A 12,605-nucleotide genomic window follows, 5' to 3' on the forward strand; every position below is an offset into this window, starting at 1 on the left:
GTGGTCTGAAGTGAAAGTTGCCTTGAGGTGTCCTTGAACGTAACTTTGGGACGATGAACCCGTTCTGAACTTGGGGTGGTTGTGTAAGAAGCCCACCTGGCAGGTCTGCAGAGAACGGTTCAGATAAACTTTTCAACCCTTTCCCGAGGAGATACTTTTCAGACGTCCACCTCTTTGTAGAGGGTGGGTCAGAGTACCCCCCAGGAGGCATATTGGTTTCTAACCAGCAACTCTCCTTAGGGAGGGGGCTGTATCAATACCCCAGATGTCTGAAAAAGGCTGGATTTACATGAGGGACTTTGATGTTCTGATGATCAATCTTCCGCTGGTGGTTTCATTGACCCTAATTTGGTGTCTCATCAGCGGGCCCGGTAGGAGTAGGTAATGGAGGTTTTTTGTTCCTTTGGTGGTTAAGCCAGCTTTGGTAAACCCCTCTGTGCCCTCTCAATGAACTCTGGGAGATCATTGATCAATTTGTCCTGTATCTGATTTTTTTTTTTTTTCTTCCTTCACTTAACAGTCGACGCCCCCTGCGTCCACAAACAAAACATCCCAAACAATGCATGTTAGCACACACTCGTACAGACGGTCCCTCGCTTTTGAACAAATGAGAAATGTCCATCTGTTGGAATATCATTCTTGACCTTTATTTACCCATCTTATTTGACTTATGAGATCACATTTTTAACAATTGGCAAGTGGAATATAATTCCACACTCATTGTGAGGCATGCCAAGTGGGAGTGCATTCTTCCAAAAGAGAAAAAAGAAAAAACACCTACTTGAATCCATCAATACCCCATCGAAATGCCAAGATTTGTATTTCCAAATACTCTCTGAATTTTTTTTTTTCATTTGTTATATCTTGGAGCTATCCTGCCAAAACAGCTGGGTTTGCCACACTGCTTCTTTACATGTGTGTATTTTTACTTCAAATGTCAGGAGAGCTGAAATATTCTGATGAAGAAAAACTGACAGCTGTAGTTCAGTGGTTCACACTATATATTGCCTTCTCTGAAAAAAACAAAAGTCTCACATCCCCTGATGGTAGGGGAAAGGCATTTAATATTGTCTTAATTTATGCAAACTTACATTAATTAAAAGGGAATTTGTATAATCAATTCAATTGCCTAACCGACACTAAGTGATCTAATATGCAAATGATGACACAAGTCTCCGTTCTTAGCGCTGCTGAAAGAATTCCTGCACTTCTTCATTTCTGTGGCAAAATGGATTTGACAGTGACGTGTGTTCGTTGTATATCAGTGGCATAGTCTGATGACCGTGTTACATCCTTTAAATCTGCGTATTTGACCCCAGCAGACTGTAATTGTTCTGTAAATTTGACTAATGAAGTTCATTTAGTCTACATGTGAACTTGTATCCTGCATCTCAGGAAAATTTATACAAATAACCTTATTTTTAGAAGCAATTAAATGCTTGCCAGTCTTTTTATCTCCAAAAGGTGCTTTTTTTTTTTTAATTACCTGAGTTGGCCTTGTGTCATAAACACGTTTTTTATGTCTCATAACAACGGTGTAGAATGACAGGCGCGTACAGAGGACAGTGGTGACTGGGTTCTGTTTAATGATGCTCCGTCTGAATGAAGACAAAACGGTGGATTTAAAAGGAAAAACAAAATCATATCATTATGGATCATATGATTATGTGTTATCTTGGTGATTCAGGTCAAGCATGTTGTGATAAAGGCGTGTTCCTCTTATTTTGACTTCGTTTGAAGCAGGTACATTTTCTGTGGCGACCCCTGAAGGGAAAAGCCGAAAGGAAAAGAAGAGATTTGAAGCAGATCAATTTTACACTGACAAGTGGAACCAAAAGAATATTACTCAGTGTGTTTAATCAGTAGAACAAAGAAATTTGACTTACAAAATGTAGTAAAATAAAAGATTCCCAGTTATTTTTAGCACAACTGATGACATTATAACTTTCCAGCACTTTAACCAATAGCTAGGAGCGATAACATCATCCTAATTTGAATAAATATCCACAGAGAGGTTAGCTCATCCGTCCTTTAAACCAAACCGGTACTTCCATGGAATCCTGTATGGAGGCGGGATGCTGTCAGCCTGCCCCCACGTGACCCGGGAGATAAACCTGCAACAGGTAGGTACTCCTACTTTCCAGACACTGAACCAGACAAACTGAGGAGAAACACAGCAGAAAGGCAAGTCCTCAAACTCCTTCCAAGGCAGCAGTGAAGGCACCGTTTTCAATGCATTGACCAGCCTTCGACAACAGGAGCACCAGCCTGTGTAACACAACTGTAGGTAACACTGATTCCTACCTCAGGCTGTAGGCTATGACCTTGTTCTGTATTATATAATGCTGTCATGTTTTCCTGTCACTCAATCGTAACTATGTGTGGCAAGTACATTCCCTGGTGTATTTCATAATGTAATTATATACAATTAAGGCATAAATTCTTGTGCTCGTTCTCTAGAAATGTGGTTTTTCTTGTTAAGTCGGATCAAAAGGTCAACATTAAACACCAACATTCACTTGTGACTAAATGACTGCTAAATTTTCAATAAGGAGTTGCTGTGGATTTTGTCGTATTTGGAATATGCTCGTCTTTTTTCATACCTGTGTCACAAATAGATTAGTCACGAGTTTAAAGCAGGGACAAATATTTTACAAATGCATGTGTTTTCTGCACTGATGCACGACAAGTGCTATTGAAGTCTACCTGGGCAGGTGTGCAGACAAAAAGAGATCCAGAGGCTGGTGTGGAATGGAGCCTTCATTGACTGTTTTCCCGGCTGAAGGCAGCAGACACCCGGAGAGGACTCTGTTGTGTCTGCTGGTGTGAACACGCTCACGCGTGGAGGACTCGTCTGCAGTAATGAGCCTCGCAAGATCACTGACTGCTCTAATTGTGTAAGCCCCCCCAAACACAGAGCATGATTCAGACTAATTCTCCCACACATTCTGTTTACACTCCTGGTTCATTGAGGTCTTTGGTCTTAATATTCTGGCACTGACTTTCCATTCAATATTTCCTGTGAATTTATGTAAATATTCACTTGACTGTGAAATAAGAGATTAGAAGTCAGGGCCCCACAGGAAGTCTTTTTTTAGACAGAAAATCACAAAGGGGTATTTTTTAAACTTTATGTAGAGGGGAATGTGTTGTTTTTTTCTCTTGTAAATTGGTGAAAAGTGATCCATGACGTTTTGTCCACTGTCGTGTCTTTGAACGCATGTGGCTTCCGATCACTTTTCCACTACTACTTCACCCGGAACTCACATGTCCAAATAAAGACACACATGGGCGGGGCCGGACACTGCCTTATTTGGAGTTTCCACTGAACCGGTCACTTGGGCTCCAAGTCAAAGCATGTCTGTGTATTCAAGGGAGCGTTTGCAATATTTACAAGCGATTAAACGCTGCCAGTTAGAGTGTTTATGAGTGTTGCTGCATCAGAACGCGTTCTGAACCGCCTCGCTAAAGCGGAATCCAGGGTCATTTTAATCTGTTCTGGCTGGAATAAAAAGTAGATTGAAAATAAAGCCACCTAAAACTTCTCAGGACATTTGTTCAGGGTTGTAAAAACATGAACAATCCTAATTTGGACAGTCACACAAACGCTTCCATTGTGCCTGATAATCCAAGGAGGGTATCATGAAGTCTGATAAACAAATAGAAAAGTATGCACACACACACGCACACACACACACCGTCATGGTTTCCACCGGGACAGAACCGATCCCGAACAGGACGCAGCTGGAGGTGAAATCTGGTTAACTTTCTATCGGTCTGTCGGAGCCTTTTGCCTCCACTGTAGTTTCCACAGACTGACGAGCGGAGAGCCTGGCTCTGGGTGCTCTGTCCATATATGGTCATCTACGTCACGCAAACGTTCCATCCCCCTATTTAATACAGGCAAACTGGAGTCCCCTATCCAGCTCCAATAGAGCAAGTAGAGCCGCTCTTGTGCAACCAACACCACCTCCTCCTCCAGTGATTCACAGACTTCAAATTCCCCCACAAGCAGCCCATCAGCTTCCACAGTGATCAGATTAATAACAACAATAGCCCGCGATCACGCAGGAGGAGATAACCGACGCTGCTCGTCCTCCGCGGGATACTTGGATAGCTCCAGCAACAGGATCCATCCCCGCTCCCGTCTGCGTCTTCATCCACACCTGTGGTGTTTTTTTTTTGTTTTTTGTTTTTCCCACTTTGAGAACACCCGCTGTATTTTTTTATTTTTTTTTAATTTTTATTTTTGTGTGTGAGTGTGTGTAACTTCTCGGATACCCGCGCGTCTTTTTATAAATGTCGGACTGAATCTAACTGCTATGACAGGGAAACTAGCGGAGAAGCTCCCTCTTACCATGAGCAGTTTAATAAACACGATCCCTGACAGTCTCTATCCAGAAGAGGACATCCCGACGTCTATGAATATTTTCACCAATACGGAATCTATTACCCACTACTCGCAGATGAACACAGGTAAGATTTGATTCTACTTTTTTATTTTTTTATTTTTTTTTGACGGGTGTGTGTGAGAGAAGTGGTTCAAAGTGTGTGAGGTGCGCGGCAGGCAACAGTTGTCTTAAAGCGTGGGGCACCTGTTTGCGCTCTGGCTGTTGCGCAGGAACGCACATTCCCGTACTGTCTGCTTCTTTTCGGGGTCAGGTGTAACACTCCCGACAGTGAATTAGATGCACACATTTAAAACAACCGACCTTCAGCTTATGCCATGTGATTTTTCTTTTCCTTTTTCTTTCTCTCTTGTCCGTAGCCAAAATATCAGACTCTCAGACGCAACGCCAAAAATCACAATTTGGGATTGTTTAAACTTTTTTAAAAAATAAGAATAATTAACGATTTTATATTTGAGCAGATATACTGTATTCATAGTCGGTGTTAATTCTCTAAAGCTGAGGCGTGTTTGAGGAAATAAACGGCGGTGGGGAGAAAAAAATGCTGTTTTTTTTAACGCGCTGAAAACGCAATCGGCTACTGATTGAAATTGAAATCTGTAAATGATGAGAAAATGTGATCAAGCAACGATTTATTGTTGTAGTATCCGCCCGCAAACACGGGTCAACTACTTGACACAATGACTTTCATTCACAACTACATTAACATGTCACAGATTGGATTTTAGTAGGCGTGTGTGGCTGCTTCTCTCAAATATATTTAGACGCCGGGCCCTTGAACCATCTTATATTCTCTAGATTGCGAGGCCCGCGATATGGATTGATTTATTGTTCACGGATTTATGTACATTTCTGATTAACCCAGGTGCCTGCATGAAGATGTCTTTTTTGCTTCGTGCTGGCATTAAATCAATCACTAATTGTAGCTGCTCACCTTTTGAGGTGATGGGTCAATGCTGCACGAAATCTTTAGGTCCTGACTGAAAAGATTACCATGTGATCCCACGATTTACATTTTACATCGTCGAACTCGTCAATAATTTTTTTTTACGATCGAGCGGTTGTGTTCACACGTTTTTAAAAAAACAACCAAAACACACCATCAATTTGAATTTAACCCGGAATGTGGCCCCATATTTACCTCCGAACTGAGCGCTAATTCATTACAGCAGCGGCAACCCTTAGAAATAACACACTTCAATTTTTAATCAGTGAATTAAATATAAGGGATATAAAGTTCAGGTGAAATATTAAATTTTTCTTTTAACACACGACAAAATGTATTTCACGTGACCTCTGACAGGTGACATTTAAAGAAGTGGAATGAAACTGAAAAGGAAAAAAAAAAGATTTTGCAGAGTGCAGGCATTAATAATATCTAGTCTTGGTGAAATTTACATTATAAACTCTTCAATTTGTGCATATGCAATTTTTTTTAACCTACATGTGCCTTTTTATGGCCAGGTAATAATAATACACCTTTTAAGTACCATGTTGAGATTTTACAGGTGGAGCAGATGTGAGCTGTGCTCTTCACTGACCTTTAAGAAGAGTGGTGACTTTATTCCACGACCCTCATCCTGTTTGAATACCCCCCCCCCTGCTCAAACCAACCTGCAAATGACTAAAGAGTAAAATAAATTACCATTAACTGAGACTTCCTTTCTAAATGCCATACTCCCTCCACAACACACACACACACACACAAACACACACACACAAAATGATCATTGTTCTAGTGTTCCTTGTGTGTTCAATGTTATCGAGAAATATATGCAATTTTTCTTTGTTTCATTACGATTTGCCTTAAGCTGAATTCCATCAAGCTGTAATTACTGACAATGAGCACATAAACACTCCTATGAGTGATTTTTTTTTTAAGATGACGTTAATTTTTACTTCTTGTCCGTGAAACAATTCTTTTCAAATGTCTCGCATGAAGCCTTCCCTGCATGATGTAAATGCATCCCCGTTTAGCACATCTACATTTGACGGTTCTTATGGCATCTGAAGTCTGTGTGCAAGTGTCTGTATTCAATGTGAAGTGTTCTTTACAATTATAATACTGACAACATTCGTGAAAATGTGGTTAAGGTCACTAATATAAAAGATCATATTGGAAACAGTTTACTTTTCCCCCGTTGTGTGCAGATGGTTTGGATCCTCGACCGTGATAGATGTGGTGTCTGTCTCATAATCTTTCCTGCTGTAAAGAAATCAGTTTGGCTGTCCTCCTGAGGGACACAATGACTGGATCAAAGGGGGTGTTTAGGTCTTGATTTATGAGAGCTTGTGGGATCTGAGACACACACCACTGTCTCACATGCAGCAGTCACTCACTTAACTTACAGGTCTGACACTGCTCACATTTCTTATGAAGTGTAATGGACTTTTTTTATTTTTGATTTCCTCTTGGGACACGTTAAGAAGATACGCAGAAAAGCTGAATTTTGGACAAACCCACGACTGTCACTTCAGGTTCACACAGATAGATAAAGTAAATTTTCCAGACTTTTTTTTTTTTTCCCAAAAAAAAAAAAATCCTACCACGTTATCACGTCTAAAGGATTTGCTTCCCTGCTGCTTGCATTGCATTTCCTTTTCACGTTTGAGCAACCATGTGGATTATCTGTTCATAATGAACGTTTTTGTGTTTGCTTTCGTCTAGATAATATCATGGATCTGGGCATGGGAAGTGAGAAAGCTGCAGCAGAGATTCAATATGGATCCAGCTTCCAGTCAAACCGCAGTGGGCAGACTGTCACTTATCTGGGGAAGTTTGCCTTTGACACCCCTCCATCAGGTGGAATTGGCGGCTCCGGCTGGTGCTCTGACAACAATATCATCAGTCTTGTCAGCGCGGGGATCCTGGGTGTTTCTCCATCACCCGGCACGGTAACAACGCAGACATCATCCTCCGCAGCCAGCATGGGCGGACAGACGTCAGATATGGAGCAGGCATATGGTCCTCCGCTGCCTGCCTACTCCACCTGCAGCGACCTGTACCAGGACCAGGTCTCCTTCCACCACAGCCCTGCCACCAGTACGACTCTAGCCTACCCAGGAAATGACTATCACTCCACATCCAAAGCCTCTATGGATGGCAGCCTTTTCTCCATGATCCCTGATTACAACCTTTTCCACCATCAGGGCGAGGTCGGCGTGATGGAGCACAAGCCCTTCCAGACAATGGACCCCATCCGAGTCAACCCTCCGCCCATCACCCCCTTGGAGACCATCAGAGCATTCAAAGACAAGCAGCAGATACACCCTGGTTTCATCGGCGGCCAGCAGCACCCTCCTCAGCACCACCCTCCACCACAGACTCTCACCCTCAAACCCATCCGACCACGGAAGTACCCCAACCGTCCCAGCAAAACCCCCGTCCACGAACGTCCGCACGCCTGTCCAGCAGAGAACTGTGACAGACGCTTCTCGCGCTCGGACGAGCTCACACGTCACCTTCGCATCCACACAGGTCACAAACCCTTCCAGTGCAGAATATGCATGCGCTCCTTCAGCCGGAGCGACCACCTGACCACGCACATCCGCACGCACACGGGCGAGAAACCCTTCTCCTGTGAGTTCTGTGGACGCAAGTTTGCCAGGAGCGATGAGAGAAAGAGACACGCAAAGGTTCACCTGAAACAGAAAGACAAGAAGCCGGTCGACAAGAGCAGTGGGGCGGCTGGGAGCCACACCTCGCCTCCCAGCTCCTGTGGGGGGCCGACGGTGGGAACGTCATGACCGTCACTGCATGCACTTGAACTGGACCCTCACAATGCCCCATAAAGACACTTAGGAAGAAGGGATCACATCCACTATAAGATAAATAGGTGACTCTTTTCCTCTCTTTTACATCTCACCGCTCTTTTCATTTCCTCCTGTTCTGAGACTGATGCCTTTAGTTTAAGCAAGAGGGGGGAAGGCAGATATGCCCTTCTCTCATAGGTATCTCAGAGCCTCAGCTACTGTAACACAGTGCCAACACAAAGAAGGGCACCACGGCACAATATTTTCAAAGGATCAACGTGTATCTGTAGGATTTGGGGATGGATACTATTTTGTAAATTTTTACTGAGAATTTCTAAATTGGAAGGAAGCCAGAATCCATCATAGAGGTCAAAACAGACAAAATTACAATGGAGCTTAGTGAGAGGGTGAGTTGTCTGGGAGGTATGCATTAATATTACTAGGCTGTTTAAAAGTGCAATTGGTTATATTTGTGTACTGTCATGAATACATTATTAGTGGCACTTGACTTGTCCTTTTGTTGTTTTTTTTGTTGTTGTTGAGCTATCGTGTTTTTGTTTTCTATTCGAATGTTTTTTTTTTCTCAAACGAATGTGCCAAATGTATTGAGGTGTTAAAGCCAACCTTGTTCTCATTATTGTGCCTGACATTTGCCAAACATAAAAGTGATATCAGCTTAGCACACAGTTAAAGCAAAGATCAGATTGAAACGACGCGTCTCGGATTTAGATTCAGATTTATCTGCAACATTTGGTTAAATCTACATAATGACTGAACTGGGTTACGTGAAGCAAACGATGTCCTGTAACCTGTGCTTACGAAACAGACATGCCTGCAGCAATCAATGCCTTTGCCAATACTTATTTATTTGCAGTCACTGAAAGACACTGTGTATTTTTGTTGCCTTTATGTACAATGGATTTATGTGGCGTTACCAGATAGAATTTCTGTCCCTTTCTGGGTTTTGTTTTGTTTTTTAAATCTCACAAATACAGTTAATTTTTCAGTTTTCTTCAGTTCAGCAATTATATGCAATATATTCATGACATATGCCACCAACCCATAAATCAGATTCATGGCAGACATATCATTAATTAACTTAAGTAAATGACACTTAGTTTGAAAAGCAGCAGAATATGAAAGCAAAGACGAATGACTTGGTCGCCAAAATGAAGAGCATCCTATGGTAAGGGGAAAATTTAAGTCTTCAAAATTGAGTTTAAACCTTTTTCAAGCACATCGAGACTAAGAATGATATGTGATCTAAGGAGTTGTTGTTTTTGTACAGTACACAAATTTGTATGCAGGTAGCTACAGTAGAAGTTTCACTTTTGTACTCAAAATGTCAAATACACCAGAACTCAGTATTAAATTGTGCAAATTTGTGCATGCCTTCATGCACACTATGTAAATACAAATGTCTGCATAAACAAGAACTTTCAGTCGACTGAATGCTTGTGCGGAATGTGTCTTAAAGCTTTTAGTAATGTAGTTATAATAAAGGATATTTTGTTGTTATAGGTCATTGCAGAAATTTTGGGATCACTACAGTAGTGCCAAATTTGGTGTGCTATCTTCCATAAAAGAAAAAAGGAATAATATTTGCACCATCTGTACGCTTTAAAGTGGCAACTGGCTTAAAGAAGCACTAATGTGTTCTCTGAATAAACAACAATTTTTTTTTTATTTTGTGCATCTCCATTATAGTCTAACTCTATTTTAAGTAACACATCTTCCCTATTACATAGAAAGCACTGGTAGTTCTATGAGATTAAATGTTTGAAATCCTTTCTTGAGCAAAATACATTTCAGGGTAATGCCAATATTCTTCATGTGTGGTTCCTCGTTAAAAGACATACCTCCTGTATGGTTAGATGAAACCGTTTATGTCTGGCTAATCGCGTCCGATTGCTTCTATGTCGTTTTGGAGTGTGTTACAACAACATTGACAAAAAAGCAGTAAGGCTTTTTGTTGTTTTTTTTGGTAAACTTATCTCTGACAGGGTTTTGATCTCCAATAATTTCATTTTGTCTCCATGTAGCAAAATAAAAAATAAAAAAAAGTAGTCGTATTTGAGACACTAATATTTAAATTATCCATTACAATGAATTCACAGAAACAAATGCAAAAGGAAAAAAAACATGCAATGAAGTATTTACTTCTGTCAAAGGCTAATATAAGACCCATATGTCAAGAAAATTGGCACTCATTTTAGCAAAGAAATCAATAACATATATGGCATTACTATTAATGTATTAGCCTTTTGGAGGAGTAATAACCTTGTCTCTGTGCAAACATTAACTTCTTTTAAAGGCAACGTTCTTCTTTCCATCTGAGAGACAATATTTCTGTTTATTGTCTGTGCTCTGACTATTGGGGAGTGGAGTGTGGACTGTATGCAAGGCAATGAATTTATACAACCATTGTTATCTGTTGAAAAAAAAGATATATATTACATTGGTCAGTAGGCGGAGCAATCAGACTTAAAGCAGATATTGATTGACAAGTGCAAAGGCCAAAGGAAAGGTCCATAGAGACAGTGCCACAGAGAACACAGTATATACAGAAATGAGCTTCCATGCTTTCCTTTTCCTGTAAGAAGCAGTTTTCACTGAACTTCCTGGCAAGTATCCACTTATTTTCCAATTAATTTGGCCTCAGAGACTCTTTACTCAATTCATCTACGTGGTTAAATGAGCAGACCTCCTTGCACTTTTTCAGGCAGTCTAAAAGTTTACACACCCTGTAACATCTTACTGCAAATCAATAGTTTTATATCGTAAAAATATGTTATATAATTGCATGGATGGTCGTCCACAGACAAAACTTTCGTAGCTCATCCCAATAAAAACTGAACTTTGAGTCACAAAACTTTAATAAAAGTCCACTTTTAACATGTTACAATATGCAGCATTTCTTATTTGTGGTCCTGGATAATTAACCTGATTCATAAGATTGACGTGCAGATAAATTCCCACAAAGAGAATTAACCTCTAATATAAATATCATGTAGCAGCACAAAATATTTAGCACATGGGGTGAAAAGATATCTTTAACGTTTAGCTAGAATATTAAATGTTTAACACTGATCTTTATAGACTCATTTTGAATTTATTTGACTAAAAATAATATGCTCTTGTGTCTTGATTTAACACGTCGCTGAGTGTGAATGGATGTTTTTAGATATAATATATAGAAGGTGGCTTCCATAAGAGAAAACTGTGTTTATGTTGCTGTGCGTGAGGGAACGATGCAGAGCAGAGGTGGAGACCTAACCCCACTGTCTCCACACCTAAATGAAGCCATGTAATTACAACTTTGGAAACTCAATATTTCATCATCTCACTGTGTTTGTCACTTTTGTTTCGTGACACTTTTGTAATGAACTGAGATTTTTTGTAAAATTTATATGATCTCTTCCATCCCACTCCTGCAATATAGCTTGGTGATTGAACGACAATACAGTCTGCACCATGTTCTTTTGAACTATAATTCCTTTGTGTAATGTGTGAATGTTATCGATATACGTCAATGACTTGTTAAACAACCCCAGAAACAACCCTCTGAGATTAATTTTTTTATGATACTTTTTTTTATGTGCTATTGTCCAAAAGTGGGCAGCTGAACGCTCTGAAATTGGAATTTGCCTCATCCTCCTCATTTTCTGCTCTATGTTGGATCCGAGCCAACATCAGCAGCCATCTTTGTGCCAAACTGGGTTGCAGGGTTGGCTGATCAAAAACAATATGTGATCAGAACTCGACAGGAGCAACAAATCATAAATGTGACCTCAGTCTACTTGCAGTTAAAGGCAGCCTTGTGCTAATGTTTGTGTTTAAATGTTTGATTTAGTCTCTGTAAAGTTGGCCCCGGGCAAGGCAATGGGCTTGGGCTCATTCATGACAATAACTACATGGGTTTTTTTTAAAGAAAAACAAAACAAAAAACAAGCATTGCATTTGAAGAGATTTCAATAATATGTAGATATTATAGGCTACTCATGTCATTTTATGGACTACAGGGTGGCTTCAGGGATTTTGTGGTCTGTGACACGATGGTGTTCAAATGGAGTTGATACTCACTGTTTTCTGTTGTGTTGTGTTTCCTTTTCATTACAGTATATCCTCATGTTTGCATGTGCACGGAAATGTTCCCAAAGGCTTCCCTCAGATCCTGTGGGCAGCGCTCATTTCTTTATTATGCATGAAAATAAAAGTCACATTGGGTAAAAATGGGATAAACCCAACAACAATTCAAGTCAGACAATTGAAAACACACTGGGATATCTGTTATTTTGGCTTTTTTTTTAAGAAGACAAGAAGTCTTGTTTAAAATGTTGTGGATGTCTTTAGCCTATTTCATGTTTCTATTACCTTATAATAAGGTCCATAATGATGAGCTGAATATTGAAATGAATTTTACTATATCCTTGTGATGGGGAC

At 40.4% G+C, this 12,605-nt stretch overlaps 1 protein-coding gene across 1 annotated transcript; it reads left to right on the plus strand.

Moving 5' to 3' along the window:
• Window positions 1-3,778: 3,778 nt before the first annotated feature.
• egr3 (early growth response 3) lies at window positions 3,779-9,609 on the plus strand. The gene is made up of 2 exons (XM_068311786.1): window positions 3,779-4,476; window positions 7,078-9,609. The coding sequence occupies exons 1-2, from the start codon at window positions 4,323-4,325 to the stop codon at window positions 8,154-8,156; spliced, it is 1,233 nt and encodes a 410-aa protein (XP_068167887.1). The 5' UTR covers window positions 3,779-4,322; the 3' UTR covers window positions 8,157-9,609.
• Window positions 9,610-12,605: the final 2,996 nt, after the last annotated feature.

The sequence above is a fragment of the Antennarius striatus genome, chromosome 3, assembly GCF_040054535.1.
Source record: "Antennarius striatus isolate MH-2024 chromosome 3, ASM4005453v1, whole genome shotgun sequence".
In the NCBI taxonomy this organism is placed as follows: domain Eukaryota; kingdom Metazoa; phylum Chordata; class Actinopteri; order Lophiiformes; family Antennariidae; genus Antennarius; species Antennarius striatus.

Bases quoted from the DNA above. Each gene is read 5' to 3' on its own strand.
- egr3 (XM_068311786.1), top strand. From the start codon at position 4,323: ATGACAGGGAAACTAGCGGAGAAGCTCCCTCTTACCATGAGCAGTTTA. The intron at 4,477-7,077 runs GTAAGATTTGAT...GCTTTCGTCTAG, and splicing joins CTACTCGCAGATGAACACAG to ATAATATCATGGATCTGGGC.